At 44.3% G+C, this 20879-nt stretch overlaps 2 protein-coding genes across 2 annotated transcripts in view; one reads left to right on the top strand and one right to left on the bottom strand.

Annotated features, from left to right (window-relative positions):
• LOC113886907 (NF-kappa-B-activating protein) overlaps positions 1 to 6886 on the top strand; it is a 19345-nt gene extending 12459 nt beyond the window's left edge. Inside the window, exon 9 of the mRNA XM_027533568.1 lies at positions 3241 to 6886. Coding sequence (XP_027389369.1) covers positions 3241 to 3415 — 175 coding nt within the window. The 3' untranslated portion in view covers positions 3416 to 6886. The remainder of the gene's footprint in view (positions 1 to 3240) is intronic.
• Positions 6723 to 19192, bottom strand: AKAP14 (A-kinase anchoring protein 14). Its single transcript, XM_027533569.1, has 6 exons — positions 19062 to 19192; positions 15838 to 16004; positions 15662 to 15753; positions 10208 to 10387; positions 7697 to 7749; positions 6723 to 6930 (listed from the first exon to the last, which is right to left on the bottom strand). Exons 2-6 carry the CDS (start codon positions 15992 to 15994, stop codon positions 6801 to 6803), a joined length of 612 nt encoding a protein of 203 aa, XP_027389370.1. The 5' UTR covers positions 15995 to 16004; positions 19062 to 19192; the 3' UTR covers positions 6723 to 6800.
• Between the last annotated feature and the right edge of the window lie 1687 nt (positions 19193 to 20879).

Raw genomic sequence — 20879 nt, forward strand, 5'->3', positions numbered from 1 at the left:
AGTAGGGAAAACCACTAGACCATTCAGGTATGACCTAAATTAAATCCCTTATGACTATACAGTGGAAGTGAGAAATAGACTTAAGGAACTAGATCTGATAGACAGAGTGCCTGATGAACTATGGATAGAGGTTTGTGACATTGTACAGGAGAAAGGAATCAAGACCATCCCCAAGAAAAAGAAATGCAAAAAAGCAAAATGGCTGTCTGAGGAGGCCTTACAAATAGCTATGAAAAGAAGAGAAGCAAAAGGCAAAGGAGAAAAGGAAAGATATACCCATTTGAATGCAGAGTTTCAAAGAATAGCAAGGAGAGATAAGAAAGCCTTCCTCAGTGATCAGTGCAAAGAAATAGAGGGAAACAATAGGATGGGAAAGACTAGAGATCTCTTCCAGAAAATTAGACATACCAAGGGAACATTTCATGCGAAGATGGGCTCCATAAAGGACAGAAATGGTATGGACCTAACAGAAGCAGAAGATATTAAGAACAGGTGGCAAGAATACACAGAAGAACTGTACAAAAAAGATCTTCACAACCCAGATTATCACGATGGTCTGATCACTCACCTAGAGCCAGATATCCTGGAATGTGAATCAAGTGGGCCTTAGGAAGCATCACTACGAAGAAAGCTAGTGGAGGTGATGGAATTCCAGTTGAGCCATTTCAAATCCTAAAAGATGATGCTGTGAACGTGCTGCACTCAATATGCCAGCAAATTTGGAAAACTCAGCAGTGGCCACAGGACTGGAAAAGGTCAGTTTTCATTCCAATCCCAAGGAAAGGCAATGCCAAAGAATGCTCAAACTACCACACAGTTACACTCATCTCACACACTAGTAAAGAAATGCTCGAAATTCTCCAAGCCAGGGCTCAGCAATACGTGAACTAAGAACTTCCAGATGTTCAAGCTGGTTTTAGAAAAGGCAGAGGAACCAGAGATCAAATTGCCAACATCCTCTGGATCATCGAAAAAGCAAGAGAGTTCCAGAAAAACATCTATTTCTGCTTTATTAACTATGCCAAAGCCTTTGCCTGTGTGGATCACAATAAACTGTGGAAAATTCTGAAGGAGATGGGAATACCAGACCACCTGACCTGCCTCCTGAGAAATCTGTATGCAGATCAGGAAGCAACAGTTAGAACTGGACATGAAACAACAGACTGGTTCCAAATAGGAAAAGGAGTACGTCAAGGCTGTATATTGTCACCCTGCTTATTTAACTTCTATGCAGAGTACATCATGAGAAATGCTGGGCTGGAGGAAGCACAAGCTGGAATCAAGATTGCCAGGAGAAATATCAATAACCTCAGAGATGCAGATGACACCACCCTTATGGCAGAAAGTGAAGAAGAACTAAAGAACCTCTTGATGAAAGTGAAAGAAGAGAGTGAAAAAGTTGGCTTAAAGCTCAACATTCAGAAAACTAAGATCATGGCATCTGGTCTCATCACTCCCTGGGAAATAGATGGGGAAACAGCGGCTGACTTTATTTTTTGGGGCTCCAAAATCACTGCAGATGGTGATTGCAGCCATGAAATTAAAAGATGCTTACTCCTTGGAAGGAAAGTTATGACCAACCTAGACAGTATATTGAAAAGCAGAGACATTATTTTGTCAACAAAGGCCCATCTAGTCAGGGCTATGGTTTTTCCAGTAGTTATGTATGGATGTGAGAGTTGAACTATAAAGACAGCTGAGCACAGAAGAATTGATGCTTTTGGACTATGGTGTTAGAGAAGACTGTTAAGAGTCCCTTGGACTGCAAGGAGATCCAACCAGTCCATCCTAAAGGAGATCAGTCCTGGGTGTTCATTGGAAGGACTGATGTTGAAGCTGAAACTCAAATACTTTGGCCACCTGATGCAAAGAGCTAACTCATTTGAGAAGATCCTGATGCTGGGAAAGATTGAGGGCAGGAGGAGAAGGGGACGACAGAGGATGAGATGATTGGATGGCATTACGAACTCAGTGGACACGGGTTTGGGTAGACTCTGGCAGTTGGTGATGCATAGGAGGCCTGGCATGCTGCAGTCCATGGGGTCACAAAGAGTCTGACATGACTGAGCAACTGAACTGAACTAAACTGAAAAAGATGTTCATAATCATTGGAAATGGAAATCAACTTATGGACATATGGTTTTACACCCATTCAATAGAAGTTCAAAGTTCTAACAACTGCAAGCATTTGATAGGATGTGAGTCTATAGGATCTCTTAAGTATTGCTAGTGGTGGTATACACTGGTAACAACCATTCTGGAAAACAGTCTGATGTTGTCTTGGAAAGTTGAGCATTCACATAGTTTATGACCCAGCAATTCCATACCTGTGTACCCAAGAGGAAAGACTTTCCCATGTACCAGGAGATGTGTATATGGATGTTTACTACAGCGTTATTCATATAGCACTTTCTGTTCCAGATCACTTCCTCTACTCACTATACCCTGAGCAACCTAAATACAGTGTCATCTCCTTGACTCCTTGACCTGCCACTCCCCCACCTTCACACTAACCTGAAATGAGTCTCCCCTCTTCACCTTACTCAGTTTGCTCTGTTTTTCTAGGCATAGTTCAAGCTTCATCTGTAATTGATTGTGTAGGTTTGCGTACATACACATAAAAGCAGCAGGTTTTCGTGAAGTTTTCCTTCTAAATAAGCAGACCTTTTAAAGATGATCTAAGAGTTTCCCTCTGCCTCAGAGCCTATGCTTTCCTGATTTGGCCCTTGGGCTAAAATCCCTTCTTTCTTTTCTGTGAACTGCTACTGGATTCTAAGGAAGTTAAATCCACCCACAAAACATCGAAAGATTCAGTTGTAGATTTAAACCTAGTTCTTTTGATTATAGGATAAATTAGAACTCTGAAGTTCTACCAGCTAGATGACAACTTAAATCTTATCTGTCCTACTATCAAGTCTGCATTACCACTTAGGAAGTTTAATAATTTGCCTGTTTGCTTTTCTTACTGGAAACATCAGAACTAGACTTATGCCCTTAGAATTTGAAATTAATAACTCACTCTATTGACAGAACCTCAGAGATCATTATTTACTTACTAGAAATTAATCAAAGGACATGTCAGCAGATAAAATGAATGATCCTTGGAAAATCTAACCCATTAGAGAAAGTTTCTATTTGTCAGCATTTTAAATTGACCACTCTGTATTAGGAAAGGATTAGTGAGGAAGCACTATGAGAATAACTACTGAGAAATTAAGCCAAAAATACAATTATCTCCAGGCATCGCCGAATGGAAGCTGTGCGTCTGCGAAAAGAGAACCAGATCTATAGTGCTGATGAGAAGAGAGCCCTTGCATCCTTTAACCAAGAAGAGAGACGAAAGAGAGAAAACAAGATCCTGGCCAGTTTTCGGGAGATGGTATACAGAAAAACTAAAGGGAAAGAGGACAAATAAGGATTTTCTGATTGTTCATCAGACGTTTTTAACAACAAAAAAGAAAGTTTGGGTTCCATATATACACACACAAAAAGATTATGATCTGATAAAGCTTTACAGTGCTACTGTGCCTTCTATTTAATTCTTTCAGTCCTATAAAAAAGCTGCGTATTGATATAACTTTAGCAAGCTCTTTGGGTTATTTTGGATTAACCAAAACAACTTTCTGGTTTAAAAATCCAAATTATGAGTGAAATTCTACTGTGTTGGGGGAGGAGGCATTGAGAGAGAGTGCTGGTGAAATGAGGAACTGAACTCTTAACATTATGGGACAGTGCTGCCACGAGTTCTACATGATGCCCACCCCAAATGAACTTGTGGAAGTTAATCATTCCTCTGTGTTGATACAGGAGGCCACTTTTGTTAACAGAAAGAAGGCATGGCTGAAAAAAAGCAAATCTAGAATTGGAAGATTGACTTGTTTATTACAATATGCTGTCTGCTCTGGAAATAATGTATTTTGATTTTAGTCCCTACCTCCACCCCCAAACCAACCAACAGACCAAACAGCAAAGTCTAACCCATAGACTTACTGAATTGAAAATGTGAACATTAAGTTTAAAATTCCTAACAGGTTACTTAAGAATGGCTCTTTCAAATATAAATATTGGGAAGTCTATTGTGTAAATGTAAGTACATTATTTCCATCTGAACTGTGTTTAGATCATTATTTGAACATTGTAAATGAATAGGAATCAATAATAATCTTGAGTTTAATAAGGAAAAATATAATGAATCATTGCTTTAACTTCATTATGTCATAAGGATGAAGATAATGTGATATTAAAAATTTTTAAAGTCTGTACTTCATTTCATTTTAAACATGCTTAAACTTTTCAGTTTCTTTTTTACATCTGTCATTCAGGTTAACTTCTCACTTTATCACTTTTTTTGGCTACTATTGACTTTTGACTTTGGGAAAAATGAAAAATTCTGGGACTGTGAGATCATGATCTTTTTCTTCCCTCCTTTTGTTCAAGTTTAGTTGTTAAGACATAGGAGGGAAGTGGGAAGGGGATAATAGAAGTTTTGGCTGTTTTTGTTAAGGTTGTTTTGAACTGCATTATTATGTGCCTAAGATAAGTATAAATTATCTGAATGATGGGGAATTTCAGACTCTGCTGTTACAAAAGACCCTCTCTCCTTATAAGCTAACTTCCCAGATGACTCAGATGGTAAAGAGTCTGCCTGCAATGCAGAAGACCTGGGTTCGATCCCTGGATCAAGAAGATCTTCTGGAGAAGGGAATGGCAACCCACTCCAGTATTATAATAGTTGAAAGGTTTTTTTTTTAAGTTTTAAAACAAAACAGTGAAAGTATACTTGATATACTTTATTAAAGTATAGATAAAAAGTTTACTACTTAACATACATTCTAGGAAAATGTCTACCTTTAACCCACAATTAATGAACTAAACAGCCAGTTGGCACGTGGCAACATTTATGATGCCTGAATTTGAAGTGATTGTGATCTATCATCATTGTTGCCTAGCCTAATACATCTGTTCTTTGCAAAAGTTGAAACTAGGTCCCAAATTTGTGAGTCATAATCTGTCCATTTCCCTGTGTAATAAAACATAATTTTTATTTCCCATTTAAAAATTTTATTCTCAGGAATTCCCCGATAGTCCAGTGGTGAGGACTCTGTGCTTTCACTGCTAAAGGCCCAAGTGCAGTCCCTTGTCAGGGAACTGAGATGCCACAAACTGTGCAAAAGGGGGCCACATTTTTTTAAAATTTTGTTCTCTAAGAACATTAGTTTTTGTTACTAGTTCCTAGAGACTGAATGGGGTTGTTCTCTGATTTTCATTCAGTAGGCAAGGTAGTTTAAATGCAACAGTTGTTAAAAACTTCTTATTTTGTATTGGACTATAGCTGATTAACAATGTCATGATAGTTTCAGGTGGACAGCAAAGGGGCTCAGCCATACATAAACATGTATTCATTCTTTCCCAAATTCCCCTCCCATCCAGCCCGCCACATAACGTTGAGCAGAGTTCCCTGTGCTGTACAGTAGTCCTTGTTGGTTATCCATTATTAAATATAGCAGCATATATGTGTCAATTCCAAACTCCCTAACCCTTACCCCCATCCTTCCCCCTAAATGTAACAATTTTGTGATATGTGAATATTATGGATGTCCATTGGATTCTCCTGTATCCTCCACAGAGTAGATACTCAATAAATGCTTATTGAGTAAGTGAAAGAAAATATATTAATTTATTTCAGAATTTTATCATATCTTTCATTAAGATTTTTTCAGGAAAGATCTGCCAAAGAATAGCTTCGGTAGCATATTCTTTGGGAAAGAGGAGGGAAGAATAAAATGGCTAAGAGTGTTTTATTTTCAGCCCATTAGAGTTACTGCTTCAAACTGTGTTTTAGTCACTTGAGCCATAAGTCAAATGGGAGGGCTGTTGTAATTGAAATATATTTTTTTGTTCTCCAAGGAGACTTACCTAGTTCTCCCACCTCCTCACCTGTTGCTCTGATAAGATTTTCCCTCCTTTTCAATTTATTTCACAAATGTAACAGTTGAAGAAGAAGAAAGAAAAATTACCCACAGTTTTACCCCATCAATTGTCTTTAGTATTCTGTGTTCCTTTCCAGTGCTTGTCTACCTAAATACGTATTCTGATATACCTATAAGTAATCACTCATAATTTTGTCTTTGATGTTTAAGATATTACAGCCAGGCAAGACAGCTTCACAGACATGGTAGGAAGAAATGATCTGGTGTGAGAATGGAAGAAGGCCATAAATAGTAAGGGTGGTGATTGAACCTTCCCTGTTTCATCAAGCCAACCCTCAAGCCACCCTGGTGCCATCACAGTTGTGACGCTGTCTTGTGGCAGGCAGCATGTCCAGTTGCAGAATTTCAGAATGTATTGTTTAACAATGAGGCTTAACTTGCATTAAATAAAGACAACTGTGAGTAGGCAAACCCTTCAGACTGGTTATATTATGAGCTGTAGAACTGTTGCCATTTTTCTGTTCCCCGGTTGTGCCCATGAAAGAGGTATGTTCAGGTTGGAGACTCAGGCTCAAATGGGGGAACAAAGAGCCAAGGACCAATCTCAGTTTGGTCTGACAGGTGAATTTTATCTACTCCCTAAACTCAGCTTTTGTATCTGAAAGACTCTGAGCGATACAGACAGTGACGGGAAAAACCTTTTAGAAAATAGAAGACAACTTAGTGGTTACTCTGCTAATGTAGTGGAAGTTGCCAACTGGAAAATGAATGCAAAGAAAAACAATGCAGCTAGATTGTATGCCACAAATTTATTATTCAATAAATATTCTGTGGTTTGATGTACAGTATCATATTTTTAATATGCTCTGATTAGAAATCTCCTAAAATATTCTGGAAGATTCCAATACTGTTGAATTGGAAGATATTTGGATTCATTAAAACATATTTGGCCTCAATAATGTCCCTTAGCCATTTTTCTCGAAAGCGAATTTCTCCTGGTCTGCAGAGGAGGAAAAACAAACACAACAAAAGCTTTTAAAGGGAAACAAAACACTGAGCCAGGGATCCATTGATTCCCTGTTTACTCTGTTACATTCCTAGTGAGCAAAATGCCTTTTGGGGGTGGAGGCAAAGATTGTCTCCATTCCTTAGGCCCAGTCAATAAAAGGGTGAGTTTATATGTAAAGATTCTGTAAGAGAGCTGCTGTACAAAGAAAAGGAATTATTGAATATTATTTATGAGTGAGTTCCATGTGATTGTGAAGTTTCCCATTGAAACGATAGACGGGACCTCCTTTGGCCGCACCTTACTCCAGCAACTAACCTCAAGTTGTTAGTCACTGAAAAGCAAGACATTACAGATAAAATCCATTTTCTAGAACAAAAGCAGATTCTTACTTTCAGCCCATCTTAATGGAGTAGGTGGTCCAAAGAAGAAAAGTGACCATTACATAAATTATCTGTCGCTGAGGGCTTCCCAAGGTAGCTCAGTGGTAAAGAATCTGCCTGAAATGCAGGAGACTCAGGTTCAATCCCTGGGTTGGGAAGATCCCTGGAGAAAGATTTCCCAGTATTCTTGCCTAGGAAATCCCAAGGACAGAGGGGTCTGGAGGGCTACACTCCATGGGGTACACTCCATGGGGTTACAAAAGAGTGAGACACGATGTAGCAACTAAACAACAGCAACAACAAAACAGGCCTGCTGGCTTCTTGGAGTGTGATGACCTTGTCCTACTACCCTTTTAAAATCTCTAAATTTTCTTTACCTGTGAACTAATGAATGGCCCTCAAAGACATAAGAGACATCAATGGGTGTGTCCTAAGAGAAAAAGACAACTGTCAGCCAAGACCAGTCATACCAACTCATGATTCTTTACATTGCTATATGTATCCACAAGTATACTCTTTAATTTCTAGAATTCATCTTCCCTGTGAATTGGAGATCTGTGGGTGGTAGTTGTCACTTCAAACCTGTGTTCCCCCAAAAGATCTTTTAGGCAATAAATACTTTAAGAGTCTCCACAAAACTGAAAACAAGTCAGGGGAGGCTGTGCTCTCATTACTAGGAGCATGAGGAAGTCATGTGCCTTCTTTACGTGGTCCAGTTTACTCAGTCAACAGAACCAACTTACCTTGTAGGGACAGCCTAAGAATGAAACCATATAGATGAACACGGTTCAAAGACATTTTAAAATGTCTTTTACAGTTATAATTCTGTCTCAGTGACCCCCCATCCAGTGTCCCCTCCAAAATTATACTTGGAATTCTGAGCCAGGCTCTTGCTCAGCCCCAGGTCTTCTCTCTTCATGGTCTCATGTACCTCCAGCAGTCTCCCTTTCCAATCTTAGAGCTTGCCAGTTAGCAAGATAGCTGATGGTAGACTGTATGACCAGGAGAAATGAGAACTCCTTGTAGTCTACCTCTTTAGATCACTCCAGGTTCCAGACTCTCCAAATAGGTAAGTTTGTACTAGGATAGGATAAATATAGGACATGGTTGGCTGACTATGGTGTGGTCATCCTTAGAGTCAGGAGAGCCTCAAATAGCTTGTGAAAGGATGAAGGCAAAGGGGAAGTAACACTTTTATGTCTCCTGTATTCCAGACATGGTTAGTACCACCCTGGTTCTAAGGATCCTAACCCTGGACTCATGGGTGTCATTTGGACTCCTTTCACAGCAGCTGTCAGCATATTTCATATTCACAGTCAACCTAGTGGTGACAAGCAGTCATTCCTTCAAATACTCAGTGGCAGCTATTTGCCAGGTCTTGTTTTACAGCAGCACCAAAATCCCTGCCTTCGTGGAGCTTACATTCTGGTGGGGTTGCAGACTATAACAAGGTAAGAAATTACATAGACGATCGGAAGATGGTAAAGTATTAGGGAGGGAAGGAGGGTTTCAGTCAGAAGGAACAGCAAGTACGGAAGCCCTGAGGTGGGACTCTACCTGGCTTATTTGAGGAGTAGCAAGATCAGAGTGGCTGGACCAGAGTAAGTGAAGGGGCAGGGGTAATAGGAAAGCAGAAATAACAAGGGACCAGATCACACAAGGGCTGTAGGCCCTCACTACTCAGGGTGTCGTCTGTGGATCTGCAGCATCAGCAGCTCCTGGGAGCTTCTTAGTAATGCAGAAGCTCAGACCTGCTGAATCTGAATCTTCCTTTTAACAAGATCCCTGAGTAATTCACATGCATTTTGAAGTTGGAGAAGCATGTTGGAACATTCGAGGTGTGACATAATTTCATTTTTCCAAGACTCCCTCTGGCTAGCTGAAAAGAGACAGGATGTGGGTAAAGGTGGAAGCAGACTGGCTAGACTGGCTAGAAGGCTATTGAAATAACTTCGGTGAGGGATGATGGTGTCTTGGCCCAAGGTGGTAGAGGTGCAGTGGGAAGAGAGGCTTGGATTGAGCACCTACTTTGAAGGTAGGGCCAATAGGATTTCCTAATGGATGTGACTGAAAAAGAAGAGTCAAGGAAGATGACAAGGATTTTGGCCATCAGCTGAGATGAGGAAGGCATAGGTCAGACTTTGAAAGGAAAATCAGAAGTTCAGCTTTGGATACAGTAAGGGAGATGTTTAAATATCCAAGGGACAGAAGTCTGGTCTGGAGACAGAAATTTGGGAATCAAGCTAGAGGTGAGGCTTCCCTGGTGGTGTAGTGGTTGAGAATCCTCCTGCCAATGCAGGGGGCACAGGTTCGATCCCTGGTCCGGGAATATTACACATACTGCAGAGCAACTAAGCCCATGCACCCTAGGCCTGTGCTCCGCAAGGAGAAGCCTGCACACCACAATGAAGAGTAGCCCCTACTCACCACAACTAGAGAAAGCTCACACATAGCAACAAAGACCCAGTGTAGAAAAAAATCAATGTTTTTAAAAAATAAGCTAGAGGTAGCATTTAAAGCCAGGAGACTGGATAAGACTGTACAAGAAAAGAGGCTAGAGAAGATACCCAAAGGCTGAGTTTCAGGACATGCAAACATGAAGAGGTCAGTGAGAGAAAGAGAGCAGAGGACCAGTAGAGTAAACTGTGGTCAGTGAGGCAAGAGGAAAACCAGGAGAGAATGTTGTTGTTCTAGAAGCCAAATGAAACATTTCACAGAGGAGGGTGTGATCAGTGATGGCAAGTGCTACAGCTGGGCTCCACCAGATTGAAGACAGAAATATGACTGTTCAGTTTCACAAGGAAGGGGCCATCAATGGCCTTGACATGCGAAGTCTGTTCTCATTGAAGTCTCACTGAAGGGAACAGGGCAGCCAAGGAAGCGCTTACCAGAGGTTTGTTTTTGTTGACCTTGATGGTGAAGTACACACTGGCAGTGATTTGGGCTATGGGTCTCCGAGCAGTTGGGATGCTCCACCGTACACAGTAGATGTAGTAGAAGCTGTGAAGCACATCTTCCTTCCTTAAAAACTCTGTGTAGTGCTCCCAGCGGCCTTGATACTCCCAATTCTATTTCACAGGGGAAAAGAAAAAGCACACAGAGGAAGAAAAGCAGACTTCTGTTCAAGTCCTCTCAGCGCACCCCACCCTTTTTGGCACTAGGGACCAGTTTCGTGAAAGACAGTTTTTCCACGGCCAGGGGGGTGGGGATGGTTTGGGGCTGATTCAAGTGCGTTACATTTATTGGGCACTTTTATTTCTAATCTAATGCTGCCACTGATCTGACTGGAGGTACCTTCCGGTCTGTAGCCTGCATGTTGGGGACCGCTGCGATGAAGGTAGCACACAACAGTAGGGATTATAGCCCCACTTGTGGAATCCATTTCTAAACTTTTAGACCGGGGTTCAAACTACAGTCAACTCTCACTTATCTCCAAGGGTAGAGGAGAGAAAAGGTGGAGCTAAAATGGGAAATAAGCTAGTATTGCAGACATTGCTTGAGATTGGACTTTGGAGCACAGGGGCTCACACTCGGGTGTGTGTACATACACACTGCATGCATGTCCACAGTGACTTCCTTCCGGACCCTTACTTGGAAGGCGAGTTTGGTTAATTGGCAAATTAGAAAGTGCTTAGGACATGTGTTCTGCTCACTCCAGGAGACCTAAATGTGTGACTAGGAAGTAATGAGGCTGGGACTTCCCTGGTGGTCCAGTGGGTTAAGACTTAACCTTCCAATGCAGGGGAATGCAGGTTCGATCCTTGGTCGGGGAGCTAAGATCCTACGTGCCTCGTGGCCCAAAACATAAGACATAAACAATATTGTAATAAATTCAATAAAGACTTTTTAAAAAATAAAAGGAAAGTGATGAGGCTGATCTCATCACCTGTTTGGGAAAACCAGACTCACTTCATTGCAGCCCTAAGTGGTAAGTAAAATAAGGTTAGAAAAGGAATAGGTCAGGATCATCCAGATGGCTTGGAGAAGTTTCCCCCTCCAAAGCACACACCTTAATAACACCTCAGGTCCACACAAGTCACGTTGCACCCTTGAGCCTTAGTACCAGGCCTTGAAAGCCGGAGATATTCATCAAGTTCAACGAAATCCCCTTGCTCTGGCTGTTGGGGCACAGAAAGCTTCCAAATTGGAAAAGATCCTAAATTAAGATGAAGGTCCACAGAAGGACAGGAGTAGGATTTTCTAACAATCCCAGTGATATCTATCAGAAGAGAGTTTGGGAGGAGATGGTAAAAAACTTCAGGCCGCCTTTAAAAAAATAAATATTGGGACTTCCCTGGTGGTCCAGTGGTTAAGAATCCATCTCCCAATGCAAGGGACGTGGGTTTGATCCTTGATTGGGGAACTAAGATGCCACATGCTGCAAGGAACCTAAAGCCTGTGCGACTGCATGCCACACAAAGAACCTGCATGCTGCAACAAAGACCCAGGGCAGACAATAATAAAAAGAAAAACTATAGGCTGGCCTTCTGCCTCAGCTGATTTTATTTCAAACTTATACCCAACTGGCTGTTAGAGTTGGCCAGAGAGGAACATCAGACTCTAAATTTCTTGAGATCAGGTCTGTGTGTTCTTACATAGATCATTATTCCTTTGAATTAAGGAGTCAACAGTCAACCCTATGAGGACCATTGGAGCATGCCTTTTATTTTCAACCTTTCTGTGTTATACTTGATACACTTTTTTAGGCCTAATGTTTAATGTCACAGATGGTCTCTGATGGTCCAGTGGTTAAGACTGTACTTCCAATGCAGGGGGTATGGGTCCAATCCCTGGTCAGGGACTAAGATCCTACATGCCTCTCAGCACAGCCAAGATTTTTTTAAAAATAATCTGTCACACAGTCACAGGCTCTATAGCATTGGAGTGGTCCCTAAAGATGATCTAATAGAGCCCCTCGCTTTGCATATAAGGATCCTGGCACCTAGAAATAGCAAAGGACAAACAAAACAGCTGGGACTGGGACCCAGGCTCCCAGGCAGCCAGCTCAGTGCTCTCTCCACCCCATCAGATGTCTCAGCTCTAGGATATTCTAAAGCGGGTTTAGACACAGTAAATTCAGCTGTCTCCATCAAGCCAATCTTCCCATTTTTATCTCTATGCTGTGAGTGTGTGTTATCCCATGTTTTGTCATTTTTACATAACGTTGCTTTATATACTCACTTCCAGGAAAAGAGTATTTCATTGTGCTATTCTGCCATGGATGGCTTAGACAATTACATACTATTAGACTCAAAATCAACATGCACCTGGAAGTATATGCACAAAACTGTTATCCCTGGTAAGTGACATCTGAGGGAGTAGAACTGGATTTTGTGTGGTTAGAAGGGGGTTTTCATTGTCTACTTTGTGTCAGTGAGCAAAAAGCTCACTGAGTTTTTTTTTTTAATAATGATATCTTAATTTTATTATGAAAATATTGTAAGTGTGTGATAGGCATGAAGGGTTTTCCAGGTTTTCTTGTATAAAGAACTTCTTTGTGTATTTTTGGGACTTCTTGGTGGTCCAGTGGTTAAGACTCCATGCTGCCAGCACTGGAGGCATGGGTTCAACCCCTGGTCAGAGGACTAAGATCCCACATGCCGTGAAGTGCACCAAAAGATAAAAATAAATTAAAAACAATTTTTTTAAAGAACTGTTTTGTGTGTTCTTGTTACCACATTGCATTGCTGAAGAAAATAAACCAGTTATGCCCACTGGTAGTGTATAAGTGTACCTGTTCCCTCCCCACAAACACACAAGCCTTCTGATACCAGATTGAATCATTCTTATTCACATTGTAATACCTTAAAATCTTTTGAATTTGCATTTTCCATTGATAGTAAACTGTATTATTTTTGGCATCAAAAAGGACTCTTCCTATTATGGTGAGAAAAGTATATCAGATAGACTTACAGTCAAAACTTCATTTTGCTGATTAATCAGAAAGACTTTGGACAGATCGCCCAAGCTCTCTGACCCTCAGGATTCATCATCTGTAAAATGGGTACACTGAGGTACCTATACCCAGGTTTGTTGTGAGGATTAAATGAGATAATGCATGTGAAGTGCTTAGCGGTGCTTGGCACATTGCAGTGCTCGCTCAGTAAATGGTAATAACTCCTAATTTGCCATCCCCTGGTGTGTGGTGAACTCTAAGAAATCTTCAGTAAGCTTGAGAAAGTGCTCCATTAGAAATGCCTGGCACTTAGATGGTAGACTTTACTTCTAGAGCTTGCTGCATTAGCAGGACTGGAAATGGTGGTTTTATGTCAGGAGTTACATAGAGCTTCTAGCTTTTCCATCACCTTCTACTTTCTAATTTGTCTCTGTCCTCACAACAGTCCTACCAATGAGTAAGACAAATACTTTGACTTAGCTTTTCATCTGTGAAGAAATAATGGCACAGAGAATAAATCTGTTCATATATTCAACACATATTTATATACCCTGGTGACTCAGCTGGCAAAGCATCTGCTTGCAATGAAGGAGACCTGGGTTCGATCCCTGGGTTGGGAAGATCTCCTGAAGAAGGGAACAGCTACCCACTCCAGTATTCTGGCCTGGAGAATTCCATGGACTATACAATCCATGGGGTCGCAAAGAGTCGGACATGACTGAGCGGCTTTCACTTTCACTACTATGTACCTGACCTTTCTAAGGCCTGGGGACATGACAGTGAACAAAAATCTCTGCCTTCATGGACCATGTGTTCTGATGGCGGATAAAAGGCAATAGGGTAAATAAAATCTAATATCCTAGATAGAGCTGAGTTCTGATGGGAAAGAAATAAGGCAGAGGAGTAATGGGTGCAATTTTAAATCAGGTGGCGGGGAAAGGCCTCTGAGCATAAGGCATCTTAACAAAAACCTGAAGAGAGGGAAAACATGACCCATGAGAGTAGATCTCAGGGGAGAGGGAACAGCAAGTGCAGAGACCCTGAGGTGGGAGCATGCCTGGCAGTTGAACTGCAAGTACAACTTGAGTGAGAAAGGTGACCAGGGAGAAGGTGGTAGGTGATGGGGTCTGAGCAGTCAGTTGGGAGGAGGCGGGGATGGAGACTCGGATCACATGGGGCCCTGCAGCCCAGGCAGGACTGACTTTTAGCCTTTTACTCGGGACCAGTAGGATCTCCAGAGGCACGTTCTCCTGCTTGTTCTCTGTTCCATTCAGTCTGATTCATAAGCCCTGGGTGCAGCAGGCAGAACCTTTGGCCCAAACCCAAGTGGGAGATGTTCTCCGAGTGGGAAGGCCCAAGGGGAACCAGAACTTCGCACCATTTGTCTTCATTGTGTTCCTGGTCCCCTTGCAATGGCAACAACATGACTGGATCACAAATGGAGGGTGTGGAGTCCCGAACCCCTGACCTTTCCTCTTTCCCACTTGACTGGGGCCTCCCTGGGGCTGGGAAAGTGCCCTTAGGCCAGAAGGCTTGGATGGACTGACCAGAGGAACAGACACAGCTGGACACTTCTTCCAGGCTCCAGAAGTTTGCCTCCACCAGTTTCAACTGGTTTCTCTTCCAAGGAAATAGAGCAAGTGGGGGTTTCAGACCAGTCTTCTTCCTCCACCCCGCCAGTACGCAAAGCAACCCAGGGCCTTCTCCCAAGAGCTGCCAGGATAAGCCCCACAAATAGGTCAGAGCCAAGACCAGGAGGAAAAAGAAAAGGAGTTAGGAGCGTGTGCATCTGACTGTACAGTGAACACATTCCAGAGCTAAGGCAAAACGCCTTGTGATCTCTCTACATCCCCTCTGTTAACGTGAGAACTCTAGAGCTGGGACTACAGAACCCCTGTTTTTAGAGAGGCATCTCCCTCCTTAGAAGGGCTTCCCCAGTGGCTCAGTGGTAAAGAATCTGCCTGCCAATGCAGGAGATGCAGGTTCGATCCCTGGTTTGGGAAGATCCCCTGGAGAAGGGAATGGCAACCCACTCCCATAATCTTGCCTGGGAAATCCTGTGGGCAGAGGAACCTGGTGGGCTACAGTCCACAGGGTCGCACAAGTCAGACACAACTTAACAACTAAACAATAATTCCTTCTTAGGCCATTAGGCCCCCATTTAGGGCAGTGGCATGGGAAAATTGCTTAGCTGAGAATATCTGATTTTCTTAGGGAAGTGTACAGTGAAGACAATACAAACACTGGGAATACGATTGTGCTGTTCACCTTCAAAGACTATCCCATCTTGATTTGGAAATCCAGATGAGACAGTTTTTATTTATTCAAGTCGCCTGTGGTATCATCACTTAGGCTTTCTAGCAGGACTTCCAACTTTTCATCAAACAGGAGCCTTTGTGTCATTCTTCTCCCTTGTGTGCAAAGCTGGAGTGGCCAAAGAACTTACCAAAACAAACTCCTCAACTTGTTGACGGCCCTTTTCTTCTGTGAACTCACCATGGGTGATCCAATCGATATTTTTGACGGGGTTTTCAGCTTCTGCAAACAAAGTATGAATGTATTAGTTACTTCCTAGTGAAGCATTACCTAATGAGACCACAGGCACCCAGACAGGTTTACTACCTTCTGCAGATTTGACAGCAGCAGTGATGGCATCTTTGGCTAAAGTTAGAGCTATTTTTGTTATGTCTTGAGGATCTTCTGTAGCCATCGCCTGGCTTGTAGAACCTTTATCCTCATTTGCTTCCTTCTCAAATTTGACATTTTTGGTCACATTCATTTTCTTTTCACTGGAAAAAGAAACTCAAGAAGTTACTTTGTGTGTGTGTGTGCGTGTGTGTGTGTGTGTGTGTGCGTGCATGCCTGTATAAACTCATCTTAAGTACAGACTATCTCTTGAAGAATCACAAGACACAGGAAACGGTTGTTGCCTCTAGAGAGGGTATTAGGTGTTAGAGTAGGAGGGGTCTCTCAGTTTACCTTCTGTGCCTGGATGCTGAGATCCCCTATTCCTGAAAACCAAGGATTTTCTGATTCTCATAACCATGAAGACTTAAGTCAAGGAAGGTGTAGCCAACTGATTCCTAACTTCCTTATAGTTCTAACAGTACTGATTTCTAGTTGAGTCTTTATTAGAACTTCAACCCCCAGGTTTCCCTGGTGGCTCAGTGGTAAAGAATCCACCTGCTAATGCAAGAGATGTAGGTTCGATCCCTGATCTGGGAAGATCCAACATGCCACGGAGCAACTAAGCTCCTGTGCCACAACTATTGAGCCTGTGCTCTAGAGCCCAGGAGCCGCAACTACTGAGCCCATGTGCTGCAACTACCAAAGGCCCTAGAGCGGGTGCTCTGCAACAAGAGAAGCCACCACAATGAGAAGCCCGTGCTCTGCAACAAAGAAGAGCCCCCACTTGCAGCAACTAGAGAAAGCCTGTGCAGCAACGAAGACCCAGCACAGCCAAAAATAAATAAAATTATAAAACAACAACAACAACTTCAAACCCCGCTTTAGGCTACTGAGGGCATGTGGCTCTTTGAAGATAAAGTGAATTAAAAGGATTCGAGGCAGTACAGTAGAGGAGGAGTTTGCTTTTCAGTTTTTTTCCTCTTGGATTTTACAGATATGCAATTATCTGTCAGAAACTACCTTTTCTTTTGCCATCTCTTTCCCTGCAATATATAAGTGTTAGCTTTGGGTAACACTTCCAGAAAAATGGAAGGGAAACGAGACAGTGGCTTCTTTTGCTTCAGGCTTCAAGGGGTGTGCTTTTTGGTGTGGCATCAGTAAGTATGATGCTGGCTCAGAGCTTGAAATTTGTTAAGAAAATATTTGTCTGCCATAGGGTCGCTAAGAGTCAGACACGACTGAGTGACTTCACTTTCACTTTTCACTTTCATGCATTGGAGAGGGAAATGGCAACCCACTCCAGTGTTCTTGCCTGGAGAATCCCAGGGACGGGGTAGCCTGGTGGGCTGCCATCTATGGGGTCGCACAGAGTCAGACACAACTGAAGTGACTTAGCAGCAGCAGCAGCAGCTCCTATTTTAGTGAGATGTTTGTGTGTGTTAGTCACTCGGTCGTGTCTGACTGTTTGCGACCCCATGGACTGTAGCCCGCCAGGCTCCTCTGTCCATGGAATTCTCCAGGCAAGAATACTGGAGTGGGTTGCCATTCCCTTCTCCATGGGATCTCCCCGACCCAAGGATCAAAGCCACGTCTCCTACATTGTAGGCAGATTCTTCACCATCTGAGCCACCAGGGAAGCCTAAGATGTTTGTAAGAGATAATTAAAATTTCCCAAGTGTGTTTAACACTTATCCAGATTGTGGAAATTAGTTATCATGACTGTGAAGGGTTCATCACAGAGCTAGAAGTCTTTGCACATTTTCCATCTTTTTCCCTTGAGTCTTGGAGTCTTTCTTTCCCTGCTATGCTGAAGTCTCCTCACTGAGGTGTACTCACTTCTAGCATAGTTATAAACCCCCTGCAGGCAATCCCTGCTTGGCCAGTGCTGCCTGAAAGTGGCTCTCTCGCTCCTAAGGGAGCTATTTATTTCTCTATAAATAAATAAAATCTTATGCCTTCTAGGCCCACTGTCCCCACCTCCCCTGCTCTCCAGCCGGGAACACTGAACTGCCAGGACTGTAACAGTGGGCTGTCCATGCCCTCTGGCTGCCAGGCGGTGCCACACAATGGGGAGATCAGGCTGAAAGAAGGAAAGTGAGCTCCAGGCAGGTATTCCCCGGGGCTCTCTGCCTCCCGGGTCACCCCTGACTGGCTGCATGGAGGAGGTGGCCACCAGTCCCAGGGCAGCTTGCTCACTTCTCAGGCTGGTGAGGGTAACCATCCTCTCCCCTCAATGTCATGGCCCCACTATTACCAGCCCCGAGGAGCCATCCCACCCTCCTTTCCCTACCCTTTGCCAATAGCTTTGTAAATATCCCCTTGACTTAACCCTTCTCTCCGACTTTCTGTATGCCAGCAGTTTCCCCACTGGGGCCCTGAATCATAAAAAGGACTCACGTGAACCAGGAAGCCAACCTCACCCCAGGCCATCCAGCTCCACAGCCTGCCTCTTCTCCACCCTGCCCTCCTCCCTCCCCTCCACGCTTCACAATGAGTGATGACCTCATCACTGTTAGCCTCTTTCAAGAAGGTCATCCTTTGTTCCCTTTCTGGATGTCATCACTGGTCCCAGACTGTGGTGGGTGCTGTACTAGGCAACCCAGCTCCCCTGGGTGCAGTGGAGGGGTGGACAGGGTCATCCTTTGGGGGAAAACGGAATCTTCCCAGGCAGCCCATCCCAGAGTGAGGAGGGACTGAAGGGTCGGGGTAAGGGTGTCTGGAGGCCCTTAGCCCTCGAGAACTGGCTCTCCCACCCTGAGGCCTATGCCAATTTGGCCAAAGCAGTTTGTCATAAAGCCCATCCAGCAATGTGATCCCTCAGAAAACAGCCCATTTGGCTACCTGGTCATTTGGTGACTTGACTTTCACTAAATTGCCTCTTGATGAATTTACTGGAAGCCAAATCTGTGCCCTTCAAACCCACCAAATTAGCAGGGGCCTTGTCTATAGAAGGACCCCAGGAACCCTGTGCTCCAGTGGGGAGCAGGGCTCAGGAGGCAGTTCCCATCTTATCCTCACATGCCTGTGGACCACAGACCCAAAGCCTCCCTCCCACCGCCCTCTTCTAGCCCTTTCTCTCCCTCCCCTTCCTAATGAGAGGCCAGAAGCCAGAATGGCTATGAAGGCTTGGGGTCAAGTTTGAGGTGTGAGTGACAAATGGGGAAAACAAGGGCAGGCCCCTTTTGCAGAGCCCTCCCACCCTTCCTAACCCTCAATACCTGAGTGACCGGATCCTTGGATCCTGGATCCTCGTATGAAATGGCAGCGGCCCAGGAAGCCTCAGAAAGAGTCGCTGGGCAGCTTTTCCCCAGGCTTCCCGGCTGGAATGTTTACATGTGCTACCAGGGCAACACCAATTTCAGCCAATAGGAACCAAAGCCCAAATGATTGACTTCTTCTGTTGTTGAGAGAGGGGGCTAGTCCAGTCACAGCAGCAATCTGACCTATGGATCAGGACTAGGCTGTCCTGTCCAAGCTAGCTTCCCCCCAGCAGGTGGGATTGCAGGGCTGTGCCAGGAGTAGTGAGCCTCGCAGCTGGTATATACTGGGAGTCCTTATTGTGTGCCAGTCACTGGGAAGTGATACATCACAATAGCCCCAAGAAGTAGGTGTTGGTGTTTTCATTAGAGTTGAGCAGGGGCACAGAGTGTATTACATAAGTTGGCTAAAACTCAAACCCAGAGCTGTCCACCTTCATTGACTGAGCTTTTACTTATTTATTCCCAACTTCTGAGGTTAGGATCTCCCTTGTGTGCCTGATTGTTTTCAAAGATGTCTTTTATGAATCCAGGACCAGCTTATATTGTAATGGTTATCAGCACATACCCAGGAACAATTTAATTAACATTTCTTAGTTTGTCTATAAAATGGGGATGACAGTGCCTGTGGAATAGGATTCTTAATGAGGATCAAATCACAGTTTTACAGAAAAGGCTGAGAACAGTGCTTGGTACATCAGAGCCAAGGCAGGAGGAGGGCTTGTGTGGACACTGGCATTGGGGAGCACAGAGGTTCATGAGCTGTGAAAACGCTGGATGATGAGGAGTGGCCTGGGTTCTGTTTGTTGATCTGACTCCCATACGGCCCATCGGACCAACTGCCATGAACCTTCTAGTGCCTCAGCAGGCCCTGATCCACAGCCCTGCCCTTCTCCTGGGTTCCCTGGGAGAAAGAGGGGGAAATGGAAACACTGGGCCAGGTGGCACCTGCACTCCAAAAGGACAGAGCTCCAGCCGCCTGTATGCGGCAAGACCTAAGAAGCCCTGGGGCCATTGGTGCCAGGCCCAGGGTGGGCAGTGGGATTCTTAACTGCCCAGAGGAGAGAGACGTGCAATCCACCGATGAGACGCTCTTAGAAGGTAAAAATGTTCTCGAGGGGGAGCCAGGAAAGATTTCCCAGCTGATTAGAAAGGCTCCTCTTTGAGGCAAAAGCTTCAAGTGGGTGGCCAGAACGTCACCTTCTACCCCCAGCCAAGCCCCTCACTGAAGCGACAAACTCTGGCCTCTGGGCCTAACAGATTGAGAGACCTTTTGAACCCTCATCAGCAGTGAGGACAGGGTCCTCCAAACCATGCCCTCCGCCCTCCTCGGATGCTTCCTCCCCAGGAGGCGCCGCACAAGAGTGTTGAGGGGAGGGGGCGGTTTGTAAGTGGGGGCGCAGATGGGAGAGAAGCAGGTGGGGCAGGAGAAGAAAGAGTAGGAAATAAGCCTCTGGCAGCTCCCCTCTCACACACCCCGGTCCCCAAGCTCTTGCACTGGAGCTGGGGCCGGGCCCGGGGTGGGGGAGGGCGGTGCAGCACCTGCTCCAACCGTGCGCCAGCCTGCGCCTTCGAGAACATGGAGCGTGTGTGCAAAGACATGCCCCGCGGCCCCGCCTGGGGGCCCTTCTAGACCCTGCGGGCAGCCTGGTGAGTGTGCTCGGTCTGCTTGCGGGGGACCTTGGACACGGGGTCACACGGGGTCAGAAACGCGCAGTCTCCCAGGCTTCGTCCCTTGCTCCAGCCAGGGGAGGGAGAAGGGGCGGGGCCTCGCTTGCC

Source organism: Bos indicus x Bos taurus, chromosome X (assembly GCF_003369695.1).
Source record: "Bos indicus x Bos taurus breed Angus x Brahman F1 hybrid chromosome X, Bos_hybrid_MaternalHap_v2.0, whole genome shotgun sequence".
NCBI classification, from domain to species: domain Eukaryota; kingdom Metazoa; phylum Chordata; class Mammalia; order Artiodactyla; family Bovidae; genus Bos; species Bos indicus x Bos taurus.